This window comes from Phoxinus phoxinus (assembly GCF_949152265.1).
Source record: "Phoxinus phoxinus genome assembly, chromosome: 1".
Taxonomy (NCBI): domain Eukaryota; kingdom Metazoa; phylum Chordata; class Actinopteri; order Cypriniformes; family Leuciscidae; genus Phoxinus; species Phoxinus phoxinus.
The window spans coordinates 34,902,490-34,923,820 of record NC_136876.1 but is presented as its reverse complement, the minus strand read 5'-3'; the positions used below and the strand labels follow the sequence as shown (position 1 = coordinate 34,923,820).

The window sequence follows — 21,331 nt, the reverse complement described above, 5'->3', positions numbered from 1 at the left end:
GCTTACTAAAACTTGAAACTTAGCAAACGGCGTATAAAAAAAAAAGAAGGTAGGCTATTATTGGCTAAAACAATTTGCATGATACACAAAGCAACTGGATCAGTGACAAATAAGGATGTCTGAGGTGAGATGTAAATGGAGCAATCTTCATTTTGGTGTCATAATTTGTTTCCTACAGATACACTACAGTGATCAGCGGTGTAACATTTAAGAGCAACGGTCATTAAAAAAATTAACCTTATGAGTTGGTTATTTAAAGTCCCCTCTGTGGTGATTTTATTTTTTATTTTAATACGTCATTTTGGTGATTAAAGATGAGTTTTAAGGGATAAAATTATTGACTACAGGGGGACTTTAATGAATGGTCCAAAAGGACCAGATCTGATTTTAAGTAGTCTTAAACATTGCCCTGTATAATTTACAGCATTAGCAGCGAGGGTTTCTTAGCAAAATGGACACTAAATATACCGAAACAAATCGAAATCAAAGCGAATTGTAAAGTGAATCAAGAGCTTGTGAATCAAATCAGGAAACATGGAGACCCAGTCCTTGTCACATGACAACAAAGTGGCTTTTTGATTGACAAACGTTTTTCAAATATTAATATTTTAAATAAAATCAATTCACTGCTTATCAAAGAAAATATTATGCAAAGCTACTTTTTTCAGCCTTTTAATAATATACAAGACTCCATTTTTTAAGTCAGTTTAATGTAATTTAAGTTGAAATAACTTGAATAAGTTTATTGTAACTTTTTTTTACAGTATTTTTCTTACATATAGTTTTAAATGATGTCCAATCTCATTAGTCGTATCGTATTCATAATAAATTCCTGCATTAATATTTGAGTGGGTCACCTCAAGTGAGCTGCAATGTTGATATGGTATGACCAACTGAATACCACTTTCTCACACTTATTTAATCATGCCTGACAAATATTCTATATATATATACATACATACATTTGCATGGGTTGTTATAGGGACAAAAAAGGCTCATAAAAAATAACTGTTCATTCAGCAGAGGGCAGTGTTAACCTGCGCATACATTCATACATTTTCTTTTAGTCATGTTTTGCTAGTGCATGTACATCATTGTTTGTTTATTTTGCAAATTGAGCTGTTTGTTAGATTCATACGTGTCGAGCCAAAAGAAATGTCCCCTTAATTTATATTGCGCTTACAATAGGCCTACAGATTGTTTCAAAGCAGCTTTACAGTGATAACAGGAAAATGATGCATTTCGGCTGAAGTCAGTTCAGTGTTGACTGTTGATTCAGTTCTGCTGTAAAGTTCATTACAGTTATTAAATTAGTTCATTTCACCTATAAAGCAATTCTGCAACAACTTATGTCATTGTCCAATGTGCAGATCAATAATATTGTTAAAAAGAAAAGTTTATAGGTTCATCCGCAGGTTTAAAAAAAACATAATCAACTCATTTATTAAAACATCTTGAATGGAAATCAGTCATATGGCTTTGTTCTATTTTGTCTAATAAGACACTCTTATGTGATTACACATACTGTCAACAATATAAAATAATATTTCATATTTAAATGTTTGCCCATGCAGCACAGTATCACAAACACATTTTTCTTATTAAAACCACAGGTGCAGTAAAGTAGAGCGGGCTAATCTAGTCTCACTGACCACCTACATATGAAAATCAGGGCTTCCCAAATTAGCATATAAATAGTGACAATTTTTTCGTTCCTCCTCCAAGATTATTCAATGCCATTCACAGCACCGGGAAAAAACACTCTCTGATTACCGTGGTCCCGATGCAGAGTTCTTAAACCTATTTGTCGAGTCGATGTGCACAAGGAAAACATTTAATGGAAAAGCTTTCAAGTTGATTTTCAAGCAGGAGGTTAATTGGACTGGGTTTTTGGAGGAAAAATGAAATCAACATGCTCACGAAATGCAGCTGAAGAGGCTTTCAGAAAGCAACACGGCCATGATTACACATTTTCATCACCAAATCAGAAAGCAACACAGAAATACAAGTATCCATTCTTCTCAATTGAGTAAATTGCACACGATAGCATTCTTGGAGAGTGTTGAGGCGAGCTAAGGCTGAAATAACCATCACCGCCATCCATGTTTCACATTATGTGCTTTCAAGCAAAGGCGGCAATGGAGCACCAAGTGCTATAACTTTGGGTATTCATATCGTTCATTCATGGGATACTGCAAGAGTTTTATTTAATTCACCATGTAAGATGCATTGGAGCTTTTTAAATGTTAATGTTCTAATGTACTAAAATCAGACAACAATTATTATGCCATTAATAATTAAATATAAACTGTTGGTAAGTCAATGAATAGAAACATAGCTTTAAATTCACATTTCATCTCTTTTTTTTCTTATGGTAAGTCTTTTGCATATTCTATAGCGAATGAGCATGTGTTGTATGTCAGCCAAAACAAAACATTAATTTGTGTATGCATTTTATATAAGAAACCATAACAGCATAGACTATATAAAAATATAGTCTTTAAAAGCCTTTTAAAAATCTTGTTAGAAAAGCAGTCATTTAAAAGGGACAAAATCACACACAAAAAAACTAATGGGTGAACTAATCCTTTAACCTTGTTTTCTAAAGGTTATTTAAGACTATTCCTTAAGAACATTTAGAACAAAGCCTCCTTGAGCGCATAAAATAATGTTTTCAGGCACAAATTCTTGGAAAACAAATTTAGCAAGGGAATCAGAAAGTAAAGCAGTCAGAAAACAGATTCAAAGCTTTGTCCAGTCTAATTAAGCGAGATAAGAATTCACTAAACCCAGCAGGCATCTGGTCTCAGAGGACTAGAGGGAAATGTCTAATTAAATAAACAGCAAATAATTAAATTTATGCTACTCTTTGATTCTAGCATATTGACTCTCATACACAGAAAAGTGAATGTGTCATTTATAGAGGTCCGTACTTGATGGCCACGATGTAGACTTTAGACTGAGGTTTGCTGAAAAAAAAAAAAAAAGGCCATGTTTATCAGGGGGAGGGAGAAAGAAATAATAACAAAAGAAAATACTACTGTATAGCAATTGTATTTTAAGCAGATATATCAAATAAATAACATCAACTTTAAAGGGATAATATTAACATAAAAGAGCAGCATATGTGAACATTAAAGTCTGCATGAAACGGAAGTTGCGATAGTCTTTTCTTCCCTATTGTGACGTACTGTGAGTGAAACGGCTTCTTGAACAAGAAAAAAAAAAAGTGGATTTTGTCCATGGAAATTGTCCATGGTTGTGGTTTGCTATTGGTCGATCTCATGTGAGTGACAGATTGTCCTGCCCTCGCGGCAGTAAACACGTCATCAGAGAAGAGAAGAGATGCAAGAGGGAGAAGTTATTTTGATCAAAGATTATGAGGGCACATAAAAAAAAAATATATATAAAAAAAAATCATAATAAATACTGCAATATTCCATAAAGAAACAAGAATTGTTCGTTTTGATTTAATGGTGAATTTAAACACCTTCCAAGGGTGCAGCTGATGAGCAAAAGCTTTCCTCTCCTAATCAAAGCAATGATCTTGAAAATGTGTTTTTGTTAAAGTTCTGAAAACACACATTTTTCCACATATAAAAACATATTTAACAATGCGGAAAACATATTTACATGTGCTTTGGTGAGCAGCTATAGAGGAGCTAAACTCCTTGTGCTTCTCAGAAGAAAGGATGAGTGGGATCTGATCGCTTATAAGGTTGTGGGGGAAATAGGGAGACACAAAGGTTCTGATGTCTGTGACAGACACACTCCTTCATGGAGTCTATTATGACATTTCAGCGCCGGTGCTCCTCGCAGATTTGATTGATGGATGCAGGGACCACTGCATTCAACAGATTGGCAAGCCATCTGCCACAGCAAATTGACACGCTCGAGTCGTACGCTACACTTCCTGTAGCGATCTTCTGTGTAAGAAAGGCACAAACAAAAACCACTGTGTGGCAATAAAAAGCTCAAAGTTGTATATAGACTGGCTTTTCATGTTGTGGCGTTTGAATATATTACGATAAAGGATACAAATTAGTTTGTGCATAATCTCAACACGTTTGTTTGCCCAAGACTTTCAAAACATAATGTGTTTGCATTAATGTGCAAATTATATTTCTATATCTCTACTTCCCCTTGGCCTTACACATTTAATCCTAAACAAGAACCTGTCGCATTCAAAAGGAAGCACACACACGTTTCATTCTGAACAACACAAGATGCCTAGTCTTTTCAGGGCGTAAACATCTAATGTGATGTGTTGTGTTGAATGAAACACATTTCTCCTTGTTTTAGTGAGCGACCATAGATCCAAGCGTCTTCAATGGTGTTTACAATCACAGTGGAAAGTTGGTTTACCGTCAGAGTTGTTGTCTGCGAGTGACGCTTACTCTGAGAGGAACCACCACCAACACCACATAAAGCAACATGAAGTCTGCTTGGCAGCGCCCAACTGAAATTTCCACTGCGCTGCTCGTGACACACTCTCCAGGATTTTTCCTCTTTTCAAGCCCTTTTACTGTTTTTCACTTCTCATTTCAACAGCACAAATGTGTCAGATTCTTTCTGAAGCACATGTGTGTGAAGAGTGAGTTTTAACCTACAAATGCTGCTTCTCAAATCCTTTTATTACATAAAACACACCATGCAATGTTGTGTCAACTGCAAAGTACATTCCTGTGTCCGTTTATAAAACAACATGTACAAATATTAAAATCAAGGCTTTGGAGTAGGATATTATATTACACCAATAAGTTTCTTAATATCTTAAACATAATAGTGACAAATTTGTGTTGTTCTTCCAAAATTGATACCCCTCGAAACAAGGATGCACACCCCTGGATAAGATGCCATGCAAACATTAACTAAAAAACATTCTGTCATTTAGATAGCGGCTGTTTCGTTTTATTAAACAGGTGATAAGGCTGGCATCAATAAATATATATATATAAAATTATATACAAATCTGTATGCTATGTTTAAAATCACAAGGGTCAGAATAAGGGTAGTTGACATCAATCATTCCATTTTTTCATAACTCTTTTATAATTAGTACACGTGAAGTTTTTAATGACTTCATACATTCGGGGCGTGAATGATAATAAACACCTAAAATATAAATTTTCCCTTATAGATTCACATTAACCTAAAATGTAAAAATCCTATTATTTGTAAGCTACCCGTAAATCATGGTGTGTATAAATGGCAAACAGTAAATCGGTACATGGATAAGAATATTTGGATACGGTTTACATCAGAAACAGCTCTCATTATGATAACATCTAGAGAACATGGGGGCCCACTTTAGGACGTCAATGACAGCTTAACCAGACTCCAAAATAATGCCATAATTAAATCCAAGTTGAGCTCAGCATGTAAATACATATAATGCCACTGAACTACAGTATGCTTAACACCTTAGCAAGTATTTAGGTAGCAGCTGAAATGGGCACCGAGAAAAAACACGCGTGTTATCTGTATAAAGACTAACTAAGAAAACACAACAATATGGGCTTGTATTCAAATAAATATAGAAGTGACAAACGAACTATATTAACTTATGTAATGTGCCTTTTAAAGATAAAAAGTACATACTGTATACTGCGACAATAATTGCATCTGATTGAATTTACAGTTATACACAAATCAGACAGAATAAAACTGAAGCAAAATTAAGTGGGCAGCACTACATTATATTGAGCATTACAGGTGAATGCTGGGAAGGATAATGTTTTATGGACAACAGCTTTGCTTCAGGAGAATAATAGATAAGAATCTCAGGGGTGAGAACATTTCCACTGCTTACTATGTGAACCTCAGGTGCAACACGGAGCCGTTCATCGACCGTGTGTTTTCTTCTTTTTTTTTTGACAGCAGAGAGAAACACACCTCACCAAGCTGTGGCCTTTGACAGTCAGAGTCACTTCCTGTTCACAAGCCTGTGCTGCATGCACACGTTTCCCCCAATGTGCAAACAGACAGTGTTTTGGTGCGCAGAAACTTGCTTCCGTGATCAGGTTACAGAAGGTCCTGCTCCACCCAGACAGTCTTCTTCTGCTCCTCAAAAATCTTGTCCTTGATGATCTTGACGAGATCCTCCACCCCATTCCATGAGTCAGGCTCCACGCTCGCGTACAAGCACGGCACCGTCTCCAGCTCCTTCTCCTTAGAGCGACACATCTTCAAGAACTCCTCGTCAGAGTCCACCTTCAGAAGGAGCCGTCTGCTCGAAGAAAACATCACAAACTATTACTAAATGGTCTAAGGATCATTCGCCCATGAATAATGAATCTTCAAACTGGAGCTGAATAATCAATATGACATGCATTCAAGAGTGCAATGAGCCTGAAGACCTTGAAAGACTGCTTGCCTTAATTTTTTGATGTTCCTTTCACAGATTTTGATGAAGATCACGATGGGGTAGATCTCTCTCCTCAACAGGTCTTTCACACAGCTCAGGTCAGCTTCCAGAAGACAGTGCTTATTCTAAGCAGCAAAAGACTCATTTAATAGAATGCATTTTCTTTTTTAAACTATACACTTTTATTTTGTTATATTTATGTGTTAACAATTAAAGCCACACTTAATAAACTATATTGTAAATATTCATGTATAATTTAAACCAGAAAAGAGAACTCATCCAGCAAGGTGTCGGTTCTCTTTTTGTCCTGTTTTTGGCACACCTCTCGAACAAGATTTGCAGTGGAAAATTAGACTCATCTCCTGACACATTAGCAAGTGAAAAACAATATGCTGCCTCTCATCTAACCACCTGATAAAACCCCAACAAGCAGATTGCATCTGCAGCCATCAGGAGCAGTCTGTCTCCTACATACTACTGCTGATTCCCCTCTCGGTCACATTAAACACAGTGAGGCTTTTTGAGTTTCCATGTTTACCATATGTGATAGGCTTTAACATAAAAGCAATGACCAAAAAACACATATAAAGCACAAGTTAAATCGGTTTATCATATAGTATAAAGCGATCATGTCTTGGATTAAAGCGCTCAATTCATATGAATTTGTTTTATGACGCCTTTTTGGATCTTTGAAATTTTGGCTACCTGAACTTTCAATGGAGGGACAGAAACCTCTCAGGTTTCATTAAAAATATTCAATTCAAATTTATTTTATATAGCGCTTTTCACAATACATATTGTTTCAAAGCAGCTTTACAGAAAATGCATTTAAAAATATCCTAATTTGTGTTTTTTATATATTTGGAATAAGGGTCAGTAAAGGATGACTGAATTTCTGCTTGTTTGGGTGAACTAACCCTTTAACCCCTTTTCAAAATGACAAGTGTGAAACATTGCTGGCCTTAAGTAGTATTTAAGAAGTTGGGCCAGGGCTAGGTGTGGTGTGAAAATCCCATTGGTGTCTTTAGGAAAGGGTTAAGCACTCACCAAGAGGAAGCTCTTCTAAATGATACTGTTTGGCAAAACAGCAAGCACACACATATCTGACAAGCTTCTTGAGTAAGCAGAAGATGTGACAGCACATAAAAGCAAAAACATAATTTAGCTATTATTAAATTATTTTGAAACGAACATTTATTACTGTACCTTAAAGGCAACCGCTTCGATATTATCCGGGGTGATGCATTCATATGTGCCTGCCTGCTTTTCCTTGGAATAAATGATGGGCTCTATCTTCTGTTTCACGAGGAATTCATCTTTTGTCACAATGTCTGGAAAGAAGATGAATTTATAGTTCTTGTAAGCAGGCATGTCAAGGAAAACATTGCTTGCAGGGATGACAATCGCAAGGATGTGGTACTGATTAGATTATTCTTAAGTAGTTCCAGTTCGTTAAATGTTATATTTATGATTATCTTGGTACTTTTGAAGAAGCACCATTACAATTAAACTCTGTTGTGGACACTTAAGTCTCACATTTCAATTAAACAGAGTCTTTTCAACCGATTCATTAAAAGACCAGGTAATAAGATTAATCTCTTTTATGAATCTGACTATGGCACCTCGTTTTCTCTCTCTTCGCATTCAGATTCTCACAATCTCTGAAGCTGAAACTATTTATTTTGCCATGGCGCTGCAGAGTCAGTATAGCACACACACACACACAAAAAAAAAAGTTTATGAATGCAGATTTCCTTGAACCATTAATGAATTGAATGTCATCAAAAATCATGGGGTTTCTTTATTTTACTGGTTTAAAAAAAAATGGTCCAAATTAAAGATTTGTACAAACTGTAAAACCTTTTTTTTTAATGCATTTATTCATAATTTAATTTAATCAGTTTTCAGTTCTTAGATTACCAATAAGTGGTGCCATCTGATGAGTTTTTAAAAATAACAACCAAAAATGCCATTACACCACTATGCGTTCCACAGGAAACTACATTGCTCACAGGTAACTTTTTATTTTAACTTGCATAAATTATTTTAATATACCATTTAATATAATATACTTATAAAGCAGGCTGTTCACCTTCAGATTAATGAATGATTCCGTTGTCAAAAAAAAAAACAGAAAAAGAACAATAAACAAACATAAATTCAAACAAACAGACAAAAAATAATTTTAAATGCATATATTGCTGAATATTGGTTATTAGGCACGTACGCATAAACATCAGTCGATCTCTATGCCCTGCACTTCTGAAAACCCACTCTACATTAATAACTAATAAGGTTAATTTCTAACTGTAACAGCTGGATTTATCTTGATATATTTACTAGGGTTTATTACATACATTAAAAATGCTATGCAAATACTTGTGCTAAACAAGGACTGAGTGGGTTGCTGCCTGTGACATAATAGTTGAAGTCATGGAACATATTAAAATAAGGATCCATTATGAATATATCATATATGTGACCCATAGTTTGGCAGCCACTGTTTCTATATACAGAACGATATCTCTATCATCATCACCACCACCACAGTGTGCTGCTATAATTAGAAGGATAAACCGCTTCCAGCTATTTTTACCTGGTTTGCAGATATTGAACTCCATAGCCCCTCCAAGATTAAGGAACTTCTGGACGATGGTCTTGGCTAGGATGTTGGGGGTGAAGACGATGGGTCTTTTGCGCTGGCAGTGCTGTGGGGTCACTAGACTGTAAGGGATCAGATTCAAGCTCTTGTTTAAGTCGCTCTCTGGGTCAGATGTGTCTGAAAGAATGGAAAAAATACTGCTAAATGTCAAATCTGAATCAGCTGCATAAACACTAGAAATGGACATGAGTAGACTGTGAATAAGCATTTTGTTCCCATCCCTTTCAACCAATACATTTTCCATTCATTCACACATTTTTTAAATATATATTTTTTTGAGATTGCACTCAAAAAGGGCAATTACTAGCTGATAAAACAATTTAGAAGCATACAATTTCTGTTACCAATTCCATTTCCATAAATTTTTCAGTCCTGGAAATCAAGCTTTAAAAATTCCCTAATATTTAGTATGAAAACCCATCTATATGGCATCCACTGCAAAGATTTCGCTGCAATAAACAAGTAAGACAAGGGGGTGGGTAGTCTTACCCTCAGGCCTCAGGGTTTCAAAACCTGGTCTGGAAACTGATGATGGATTTCCTCCATTGACAATGCGGACACGCTCACTGCTGTTCATCCTCTTGTACTTGTTATCCACCCTGCTGACAAACTGACACCAGGGATCGCTTTTAATCTCAGCAAGACTCCACTATTTTCCTATCTGCAGATAAGACCTCAGCCCTATGGCAGTGTGAGCAAACTAAAGAGGACCTGTTACCTGTAATAACTGAAAGATGAAGACGCTGGCTCTGGACAGACGTGGACTAGACTTGGGGTCTAGAGAAGGTGTGGGTTCCTCAGGTTGTAGAGTGTTCTGTGAGCACAAACGGGAGAGAGAATTCATTAGAAGGGAAGACATGGAAAGTGAGATTTACCAGTAGAATTTATTTAAACTAAGCTGAAAAACGTCTCATTCCAAAACAGCAACACTGATCAACAACAGTGTTTAACTGTTTTAATATGGAGGTTAGCCAATCATAACAGAGGTGCAGTAGTAAAAACAGTTTGTTTAATTCTGATGGTCAAATTATGACTGTTTTGGCCCAAGAAGCATTGACTGACATTATAAATAGACTTAAAAAGGCCTGTTTACACCAAGGACAATAACAAGATAACTAATATAGCTGCAAGCAGCAATTTAGGGACCAAGCACAAAGGCCCAATAAGTCATGCAAGCATGGCTGGGCATCAGAGCAACAATGACCAATTGACCCTTCGCTGGGAGGTTGATTGACAGGTGATCTGACCAATCATACTTCGCCATCCGCCATTTTGTTCGACAAAGCAGTCAGGAGAATTTGTAGATTAACGTTGGAGGATTTGAACTTGAAAAAGTGTATTGACGCCTTTCCACGGTTAATGCTGGTCTTTCCGGGTCTTTGCGAACGGTCAATTAAAAATATATTAAGATTATTTTTGGCAAAATGCCTGAAATGCCAGTCACTAGTAATGATTTAATTGTCTATCACTTTCGACTAATAGATGACGCTGTGACCAAATTGATGTGGTGTGGTCAGAGTAATGTGACAATGACATGCAAAGTTTGGTGTCAATATGCCAAAACATTGCTGAGATACAGCCTCAGAATCATTTTGGCATCATGCCTCAAATTTGTTGCTGTGGTATACACCGCTATCGACACAAAATCAATAACTTTTTGTCGGCACAGTCTGAAGATGGTCTAGGAGGAGTTTGAAAGTAGGTTTTAAAAATAAAATAAAAATGGTGGACAGGAAGTTTGACCAAAAATGGCAAAATAAGTATCCATGTTCTCAGCAAATGAATTATTAAGACCAGTGTCATTACAATAGGCTAATTTATTCAAATTGTTCAATAATTTCATTTGAACTTTTGACTACAAGTTGGCGCTGCCCAGAAACGTTTTGAGTCACTCAGTATATGTTACTCAACATATACCGAGTTGAGTAACGACGCGCCAATGCGTTTGTGAAATGTAGCATTTTACAACAAAATTCAATTAAAATTCTAAATGGCCGATATGGGAAAATTGGGTATCGTTCGACTCGGCATGATGCACTAAATCTAAAGAGTTTTGTGATTTTTGGCCAAACCGTTCCGAAGTTAAGAAAAAAATTATAATTTTTCATATCTCTTGACCACTAGGTGGCACTGCGCCGAAACTGTGCCGGTAGCGCAGCCTCATAATACGCTAAAACGTTCCGTAGATATAGCCTCTCGTTCATTTTTGAGGGCCCTGTCAAATTCATTTGCGTATTATTCGACAAGGGTTTGACGAACTGACTTGAATTCCATAACCTTTTTGTCGGCATGGTCTGAAGATGTTTTGGTTGAATTAATGGCGGAAAAAAATTCATGTCGAAAAATGCCGTCAAATTGTCTTTAGCCAAGGAATCAGAGGAAAAAATTATTTTGTTTCTACTTTCTAGCCCTTCCGATTTATAAACGCGAGTTAAATTTTGGACAGATGGTGGTGCAAATTTGCTGTGGTTTATGATGGGACTGTCCTCTATCAGTATGCCAAATTTCATAACTTTCCCTCAAGCGGGTCTATGGGCTCCCATAGACTCAAGAGCGGAAAAAGAAGAAACGGAAGAAGAAGAAAGCCAACGGATACAATAGGTGCCAAAGCGGAAAAAGATGAAACGGAAGAAGAAAGCCAACAGAGACAATAGGTGCCAACGCAGTACGCACCTTCGGTACTTGGCCCCTAATAAAGTTTTAATTCTGTGAGAATGGCGCAATCCACATCAATAACATTAACGACAGAAGAACAATATCGCTGAAAAAACATTGATAGCCAATCAGAATCCACCGACTTTAAAGAGCTTGGAAGATGACAAAACTGCAGTGTGTGCTTATAATAACAGAACTTTACCATGTTACGTTGTGGATAATGCTAATGTTATTGTTATAGTTTTCTTTATAGCTATCATTCTTGGTGTGAATGGGCCTTTAGACCAACAGTTGACCAGTACACAAAAGAAGATGTTTTGTCATTAGATGGACAAAAACAGTCAAAATATCTTTATGTTCCACAGAAGAAAGTCAGTCATATAGGTTTAGAATGACATGAGGATAAGTAAATGATGACATTTTAAGTCATTTTAAGTAAATGATGATATTAGATGACTAATTTTCATTTATTAGGAGAACTATCCCTTCAAGATGATTAAAAAAAGTGTTGAATATGGTCCCTTAATTGGCATTCAAGTTGTGTCCTGTCAGTTCTGACTCATCCACAAATATAAAAGCCGAAAGTGGGCACATATCTCCAACAATCCAGAAGGAACTGACCCGGAGCCCTCTCAGAGTTTCGGCTTCCTCTCGACCTCCTCGACACATCAGCTTCTGAATCTTCACCAAGAGGAGCTGCTGGGCTCTGGGGAGGAGGTGACAGCTAAGTTCGCTTAACAGCTTCTCGTCACAGCCAACAGATATAAAAATGCACACCCACACACTCACCCACACACTGACAAACAATCTGCAGCAGACAATAGACAAATGTTCACACTCGATTTGAAACCGACACTATAATAGTCACTCATTGTTCAATGTCCTCACCTGGAGTAACTCGGTATGGTGCCTCTCTCCAGGTCCTTGTCGGTGAAAGAGTCCACACGGGCGCACAGCCACTCACATTTCCCCTGGTGCATGGTGTCCAGAACATGGAGAACCTCATCACATCGTACGTTCAGTGAGCAGCTGTCTGACTGGCTGTAGATGTTCAGATTGAGACGTATGTAGAAGGAGTCTCCAGACACCACTGTGCCATCTTCAATATCCTTCAGCAGCCGTCTGTAGCCTGTGAACAACAAAGCGGGCTCAAAACAGGACATTTTGTGGTCTAATAAATAACACCTGAGCGCAGGAAGCCATTGAGGTGCTGAGAATTGAATGCAACCCAACACCACACTGAATAAGATGGTGTGTGTGTGAGATGGACTCAAGAGTAGACTTTTATACCAAATAGAGCAGCAGCACATTTGATCAGACAGAACTGCGGACTAAAAGACCAAAGCCCTGTCTTTTCTTTAGAGTCTGCATATGTTAATAGGCTCATCCCAAAACTTTTCAAAATATTGGACCCTCGCACTGAAATCTTGAACCTCTTTCCTTTTAAGAGTCTGGACTCACCATCATAGTTTGACTTGTAATGGAGATGCACCTGTCCGGTGCATCTTTGCAGGGTCCAGTGAGCTTCCTCCTTGGTACAGGTGTCCAAAGCCACACTCTGGGCTTCTCCACGGATACTGCCCTCCAGCTTGGGGAAAAAACAAAACCACCACTACTACAGGTTCTTTTGGAGGGTTGTGGAACAAATGCTGGAGTTCAACTCACCATTAAAAGATGGTGTCCAACTTTAACTCCGGCCTGTTCTGCATTAGAGCCAGACTGGACAAAGGACACAAAGATGCCACTATCATTTCCACCAATCATAGTGATTTCTGACAGTAGGTCTTCACCGGAGAGAAAAATGCTCTGGACCGGCCGCAATGAGTTTCGCTGAGGGCCTGAAGTCAATGAAGGACGAAATGGTCTGGAAAAAAAAAATAGACATGCACAGATCAAAGAGAAGTTATAATATTGATTTATAATTTTGTAAAGTGAGGACGAACTGAGATGACGGAGACAAAGATTTGTTTTCTCAGTTACCAAAAAGGAATTCACTGCAGTGTTCAAAGAATGATTATAAATAACAAAAAAACCTCTCCAAAGAGAATTTCCTAAAGATGTTGTTGACTTGCTCCAGATCATACGAGTCCATTGTCTCAGATTGGTGGGAAGACGAAGATGAATGGATGGATGAAGGCCCGTAGGAGGACATGTCTAAGTCGTGGTCATCTACAGCAAAAAAAAAAAAAAAAAGAGACATTTTTACAAAGGCGAGTCACTTAAGTGTATGATTCAGACGGTGAGAGGGCGGAATAAATTATTTATGCATACCCATGTCGGCATTGTCTCCACTGTCAGTATCTGCAGTTTCTGAACAGGGAAGACTGAAAGACAGATTCAGCACAGTAAATTGTACTACATTTTTTTACTTTTTTAATACCAACCAACAACAATTCGATATGACTTTACTATTGTTACTAAGTTAACTATAGTATTTTTTGTGGAAATGCAGTCTAAATAATCTATGAAAGTAGTAACAATATAGGCAAGGCTAGTTTTAAAGATATACTGCTACACAAGTTTTATGTGTGTATGTTACACTTACCACCTGTGTTGAGAGTTTGGGTTTTCCTTGATCCTCCTGACAATGGATTGAGGGCCCGGAGGCTCTGGCGCAGTGGACAAGATGCTGTCGTTACGGGGACGCAGCTAAAAAAAAAAAACACAAATACAACTGCTGCCTTCAAATTAAAGCTACTTGGAGAGATAAACAAATGAGATGAAAATGTGTCATACATTTTTACAGAAGATCTCTGCAGGAGAAAACAATACGTTGGCACTGGTAAGACCTGTGTTGTCAGAGGCTGCATGTTCTGACAGATCTCCATTGGTGAAAGGCAGGGCTACATAATAAGAGATGAAATTAAAAGAAGACAAGCTCATTCTTTTTGCAAACATGTGGTGAACGTTATCATGCTTTAACCACATATTAACTGCATGTTTGCATACAGCACCATCAGAGATTTTTAATAAACATTTTACCATGGAATTGAGGACTTTTGGGTCCAGCTGCTGGAGATTTTGGTCTGTTAATCTAATAAATGAGAATGACAAATGTTGAAATGCAGAAATAATAGCTTATACCCGTATAATAATGACAAAGACATTCAATGAGAAGTTTCTACTCACTCTGCCCTTGAGGTTATATCTGCGTTGGAGCTTAAACTCTTGATCATCAACAGTTTCTTCTCCAGAGTCCTCTGAAGGACCTCCTGTATTTGCATCAGGTTGCCCAAAGTGCTGAGCTATAATTAGTGGAGTAATGTCTCGTGGCAGACTCTGAGGGGGAAATATCATGAAAGAAATATTCAATGGCTTGGAATGAAGCATATATCTAATGCACCAACAACTGATATTGTGACAAAGCAGAAAAGGCGGGGAGTTTCAAAATAGAAAAAACACAAATTGTCAATCGGACAGATAATGTCTCACCTGATCCAAACCATTTTCTTTGGCCAACCGTCTCAGTTTGCATTCCAGGTTGACTATCTTGGCTTCTTTGCGTACAATTTCAATTTGAAGTTCATCGCTCTTCTCTTCCAGCTCCCGTATTTGCTTGCGGTACTTGTCTTTGTCAATGAGGCATTGAGACACAAGGTGTTGAGCATCATCTCTTGACTTGAAAGCCTGTAAGACGAAGAAAGCAATACTATATTGATAGCTCTCAAGTAACAGGAAGTAAACTTATTTAAAGCCATCGCTAGGAACACATTAATACCTGGTCCCGCTCACGTTCCACCTCTTCCAGCTGCACCATGACTGTATTCATGCGGTTCTTGTACATTTCGCAGTCCTTCAGCAACGTGGAGCACTTCAATTCAAGGTCCTCCTTCTCTTCCAGGTACTGTGCATTATTAGATTAAACGTTTCTCATTTAAACCCATCAGTAGAATAAAGAGCACAGTGGCATCATTCAACACTATCAGATGAACCTGAGAGGACACCTTCTAAACTGTAAAAAAGATTTATAAGCAACAGTTTGTGCGGTTTCTTTTCAGCACATTATTAATACCTACCCCTCAGAACAACCATTCACACTTCAACATGGTGTTATGCAGCTCAAACCCTGCTGATTGATTCATCATTTACAGAGAAAAAGCTCTGCTACGGCATGCATTTACATTTTGCTGTAGCAGAAATTTCACTATAGCACACCAATCCTTTCAAACTAGGATTACTTTCCATGTCAATAAACAAACACCAAAGATCTATTTGGGAATGTGGAAGATATTGTTTGGCTTTGACAAGCATTCTGCATGTATTAAACATGGCTGCAGAGTTAAGAGAGATGCTAGTAAGACTAACCAAAACATTTACTACAAATTTGTAAGTTTGTACAAAAAGTAGGCCTGCAACACTATAAAATACACATTTCATACAAGAATTGGAACATTTGAAAAGCTCCAAAAGAGGGCTGACTGTGATAAGTCGTCACTGCCCCCCCCCCCCCCCCCCCACACACACACACCCTTCCTGCGTTACCCTGAATTCTGACACTTTTCACACGTCACTTCAGATGCACTTCTAATTAGAGCTGCAGCACATTGCAGAAGGGGCCACTTAGAGCAGCCAGTCCTCATCAGCCTCTGTCACTTCTCGTTCATGTGTGACAAGAAAAAAACAACCGTTGCCTACACTTCATTATTTCTAGCCGTCAACTAAAAACTCATGCCGAGTCCATATTAAACCCACTTAATGCCCCATGATGCCAATGTAATATCACATTTGGCATGTTTATTATGATATTTAAACATTCAGGATGTGACCAATATGACCCCACTCTGAAGCTCTCTTCCAAAAGTGAGCTGCCTATCCAGAGAGCATTTTAAGGCATCATATACAGTATCATGACAAAGAAGTTTTAGACACCAAAGTTTTGTTATATGGCATGACTAATTTTGGCAACAAAGTACTGCATTACTTGCAGATAAGGTAATCCCAGAACGCAGGGCAACTAGCACACCTATGAATAAAGGCTACTTGTATTGTATCATGAAAAATTTATAAATATTAATAACTACTTTTAAAAAGTTGGGGTCGGTAAGATGTTTTTCAAAAGTATCGTATGCTCATCAAGGCTTCATTTATTTGTAAAAATATTTCATATTACTGTTTTCTGATCAATGTAAAATAACTGTATTTTATATAAATACAGGTGAAACTCGAAAAATTCGAATAGCGTGCAAAAGTTAATTTATATCATTAATTCAACTTAAAATGTGAAACTAATATATGATATAGACTCATTACATGCAAAGCGAGATATTGCAAGCCTTTATTTGTTATAATTTTGATGATTATGGCTTACAGCTTTGAAAACCTTTTCACAATATTCTAATTTTGAATTTGGGGTTTTCATAAGCTGCATCAAAATTATAACAAATAAAGACTTGAAATATCTCACTTTGCATGTAATGAGGCTATATAATATATTAGTTACAACTTTTAAGTTGAATTACTGAAATAAATGAACTTTTGCACAATATTCTACATTTTCGAGTTTCACCTGTATATTTGAAAATATAATTTATTCATCATTTAGGTGAATTTTCTGCATCATTACTCCAGTCTTCGTCACGTGATCCTTCAGAAATCATTATAATATGATGCTCAAGAAACATTTCCTATTATTATGTTAAAAAACAGCCGTTTTGCTACATATTTTTGTGGAAACTGTGAAGCATTTTTGTTTCAGGAGTCTTTGATGAATAGAATGATCAAAAGAACAGCTTTTATTTGAAATGTGAAATCTTATGTATCATTAACTTGATTAATTTCAGGTGTCCTTGTTAAATAAAAGTTATAATTTCTTTTTTTAAATCATACTGACCCATACTTTTGAATAGTAATATATTTCAATTTCATGTTTGAACATTTTTTTAAGTTTTTCTTAGCGAGGCTTTTTTTTTTTTTTTTTTAAGAATCCATTTTTTTATCCAATTAAAAATTTACTATTTTACCCAACATGTATATTTGCAATGCATTGTTTGGGAAAGAGCTTAAAGCTGAAATGATTATTCAAGGCATAAGGCTAGTCCTGACCTTGTCCCGAAGCTCCTCGGCCTGTCGGACCTCTTCGTGCAGGTTATAGAGTCTGTTGACTAACTCCTGACGATCCTCCAGAGCCTCCTGTCGGTCATGCTCCAGGATATCCAAGATGGCCTTGTCTGAATCAGGTAGAGGACCGGGCTATGCATGAAAGGAAACAAAACAACTGTGAAAACACCAACTTTGAATAACCTTTCCCAAATGTTTGCTTTTCACTGTCCTTTATTGACTGTGATGCAGAAAGGGTCTTCACCTGTATGATGGACTGCAGCTCCTGGAGTTTGATCTTCAAGACCTCATTCTCCCGCTCCAGCTCAAATATCTGCTCTTTCCGAGGGCGGTTCTCAATGTCATTCTTCAATTTCAGGGATTGCCTTCTCTCCATTTTGCACTCCTCATCCAACTTGTTCAACTTGTGCTTTAGTTGGTCAATCTTGAGGAAATGGAGAGACATCAGCCAACATTTGTATTCCACATAGTCAAATAATTCATGTAAATATAAGTGACCCATCACTTTTAGTAGTAAATCTAGGAGACAGAGACTCAAATCAAAAGCTCTCTGACCTCAAGCTGAAGGTCTCGGCTCCTCATCACGGCCATATTCTTCTCCTCGCTGAGCTGAGCGTACCGCATGGCCAGCTGATAGTTGTCATCCTTCACCTTTATAAGTTCATCATTATAATTATTGCGCTCTTCTTTCATCTTATTGTAGCGCTCCTGGAAAGTCAGCAACTCCCGGTTGGCCAGCCGTAGCTTCTTGGAATCATCCTCTAGTGTGCGACATTTGGTCAAGATATCCACTCGCTGCACGTCTTTAGCCTTGGACTGCTGCTGTAGTTTCATGACTTCGTTCATTAAGAACTGGATGAGTCCTTCCTGGCCCTCTTCCACTACAGGCAAACAACCAAATACAGTCAAAGAAACACAACTGAACAAAAAAGTACCATGTTATTATTGAGATGTAATGTAAATACCACGGTGTATGAGTATGGTAATAATTTATCACCAAAGTACGCTCTGATACCATTAGTGCACCATAGTACTGGTTTATTAGGCTACTGCACAAATCTGGAGGAGGATTTAAGGCAGATGCTCATCCCAGAGGGGAAGCAGGTGGAAGCAACAGACATTTTAAGGCATGGTTGTAGGTCATTTATATGGGTGGCATTTTAATTTAAAAGTCTCACCGACTATAGTGGAACATCTGCGAGTGGGCTCCTTCCCCGTGACGAGTTTGTAGAGGTCAGGGTAGTACAACTCCAGACTCTCTAGAAAAACCACATAGCCTCGCTCTCCCTTCGTGTGCAGGATATCCAACAGCCGACCTGAGACAAAAACCACTGCAGCATTACACTTGTTGAACTGAGAAAAGTATAATGTGGTTTTTCTACCTGATGTGACCCATAAAAAATACTTAGTATCCGTTAATAGGATCACGGTGGTATCATTTATAATCAAACAGCAGCAGCAGTAATATTTTTACACAGTTGGTTTTTTTACTTTAAATTTAGTCTTTTTACTTTAAATTTAGTCTTTAACATATTTTGTTATATGATTGTTCTTCAATAAAACAGCATCCTAGTTTAGTTATTTAGCTGACAAGAAAAGAAAAAATATATTAATTTAATAAGTCAGAATAAAATGGAAATTCACCTTATCTATTCTCTGAGTGCATGTTAGTGATCTTATTGTGAATAATTTATCCATGCATAGGTTTAAAAAAAAAATAACTTTTTTTTTTTTTGACCTCATAATGCAAAATGTCATTAACCTTCCAGTAAAACATCAGACTTCTCTCAGGTGACATGCTGGACTTCTCTAATCGTTCAATTCACTTAAAGGGGTCATATAATGGTACATGCACTTTTACAAGTTGATTGTACTGAAAAGTGTGTTGGCAGTGCCTGTACACAACCATCATAAAATGATAAAAATCCATCCAGTGGTTTTTTTAAAATCTCCTTATATGTTTTACCCTGTCTCAAATTGAGCTGTTCGATTTTGTGGCGTCACAAAATCGATGCCCCTCAAACGATTGTTGATTGACAGCAGCGTTTCAAAACAGACCCGCCCTCGCTCGTGACCGAACTGTCAATCATAGTCATTGTTAATACGCTGGAGCACTGTCGGTGAGCAGAATGGCATTTAAGCGATTGTGGTGTTCTGCTCTCGGGTGTAATAACGAACACAATCATTTTAATGTTCCTAAATCCGAACCGCTGAAGACGCAGTGGCTGTGTTTTGCATTTTAAGGGAATATTCCCCACGATCAACACAAATGTTTTTTTGTTTGCGCAAATCATTTTTCACCAGACTGCTTTACAAACGAAGATCAGTATAAAGCTGGTTTTGCTAAGAAGCTGCTCCTGAAAAAAGGATCGGTAACGTTACCAACTATTTGTGTTCCTGCTGCACCTCCAGAAGAAGTGAGTGTAACGTTTTATTAACCTTTATATTAATCTTTGCAAATCGCTAGCATGCTTCACGATGAATGCGGCTAATGTTTATACTAACATTACGGCATGTTTTCTATGTACGACGTTCTCAATATAATTCATAATCCCACGTTTATAATGAAACGCGTTATGGTGTTACTAAAAAAATGTGTACACAGGTGTTAAAGTTAACGTGGTAATACTACACTAAGCTTACTTTTGTACATGGTTTATAACAGTGTCTGTCCCTACAAAATCCCTACAAAATACGGTTTACATCCTGCAAATGCATATGATTCAAGACTATAAATACTCTAATGTTTTTCAATATTATGCCGGAATAAGTTATGTAATCTGATCACTTATTTGCTTTTGTATAGGCAAACATGTGTGTTGTGTCAAACGCCCCACAGAACAGAGGGGCGGGGTGAGCACAGCTCATTAGCATTTAAAGACACATGCACTTAAATGGCGTGCTGAAAACAGCTGTTTTTGACCAGGTAAAATTAGTGTTTTCTTACAATACTAATGAGAATTTTTAATTAAAGTATATTTCTATAACTTTCAATTTAGACCCTAAAGAATCATTATCTTGTACAAAAATGGCATTATATGACCCCTTTAAAGGGTTAGTTGACTCAAAAATGTAAATTCTGTCATAATTAACTGAAAGATTTTCATTCATCTTCGAAACAAGTCAAGATATTTTAATGAAACCTGTTGAAGCGGCAAAGTAGTAGTTCTGTAGGCTGTCAATGAAGGGACAGACATCTCTCAGATTTCATAAAAAAATATCTTCCTTTGTGTTCCGAAGATGAATGAAAGTCTTACAGGTTTGGACAGACCTCATGAGGGTGAGTAATAAATGACAAATTTAACATTTTTACAGTGAACTATCCCTTTAAACCCCACCCTTTCTAACAATCAGTTGCAAGCACACATTCAGATCTGACTCCATCCCATCACTCCGTTTTTTCTCTTTTTTTCAAGAATCTGTTTTACTCCTATTGTATTAACTTTTACATAGCGCCTTGCATCATCATTTCAAACAATCAACATGAAAACAACATTCCCTGACTTCACTGTCTATGATAAGATTGTGAAACTATCATATTCTTTCCACATTTTTCTTCTATACAATTTTTTTTTGTTATTGGTTACATT

At 37.2% G+C, this 21,331-nt stretch overlaps 1 protein-coding gene across 2 annotated transcripts in view; it reads right to left on the bottom strand.

Annotated features, from left to right (window-relative positions):
- Positions 1 to 4,889: 4,889 nt before the first annotated feature.
- card11 (caspase recruitment domain family, member 11) overlaps positions 4,890 to 21,331 on the bottom strand; it is a 28,905-nt gene continuing 12,463 nt past the window's right edge. Inside the window, exons 3-24 of one of the 2 annotated variants that reach the window (XM_079630607.1) lie at positions 18,920 to 19,057; positions 18,297 to 18,622; positions 17,986 to 18,165; positions 17,727 to 17,873; positions 15,403 to 15,528; positions 15,117 to 15,311; positions 14,814 to 14,963; positions 14,667 to 14,718; positions 14,421 to 14,527; positions 14,230 to 14,333; positions 13,956 to 14,008; positions 13,718 to 13,853; positions 13,350 to 13,548; positions 13,146 to 13,272; positions 12,573 to 12,813; positions 12,306 to 12,492; positions 9,748 to 9,843; positions 9,519 to 9,639; positions 8,964 to 9,146; positions 7,574 to 7,698; positions 6,377 to 6,492; positions 4,890 to 6,229 (exon numbers count right to left, since the gene is read on the bottom strand). In XM_079630607.1, coding sequence (XP_079486733.1) covers positions 6,025 to 6,229; positions 6,377 to 6,492; positions 7,574 to 7,698; positions 8,964 to 9,146; positions 9,519 to 9,639; positions 9,748 to 9,843; positions 12,306 to 12,492; positions 12,573 to 12,813; positions 13,146 to 13,272; positions 13,350 to 13,548; positions 13,718 to 13,853; positions 13,956 to 14,008; positions 14,230 to 14,333; positions 14,421 to 14,527; positions 14,667 to 14,718; positions 14,814 to 14,963; positions 15,117 to 15,311; positions 15,403 to 15,528; positions 17,727 to 17,873; positions 17,986 to 18,165; positions 18,297 to 18,622; positions 18,920 to 19,057 — 3,314 coding nt within the window. In that variant the 3' untranslated portion in view covers positions 4,890 to 6,024. The remainder of the gene's footprint in view (positions 6,230 to 6,376; positions 6,493 to 7,573; positions 7,699 to 8,963; positions 9,147 to 9,518; positions 9,640 to 9,747; positions 9,844 to 12,305; positions 12,493 to 12,572; positions 12,814 to 13,145; positions 13,273 to 13,349; positions 13,549 to 13,717; positions 13,854 to 13,955; positions 14,009 to 14,229; positions 14,334 to 14,420; positions 14,528 to 14,666; positions 14,719 to 14,813; positions 14,964 to 15,116; positions 15,312 to 15,402; positions 15,529 to 17,726; positions 17,874 to 17,985; positions 18,166 to 18,296; positions 18,623 to 18,919; positions 19,058 to 21,331) is intronic. The other variant, XM_079630608.1, reaches the window with a different exon arrangement.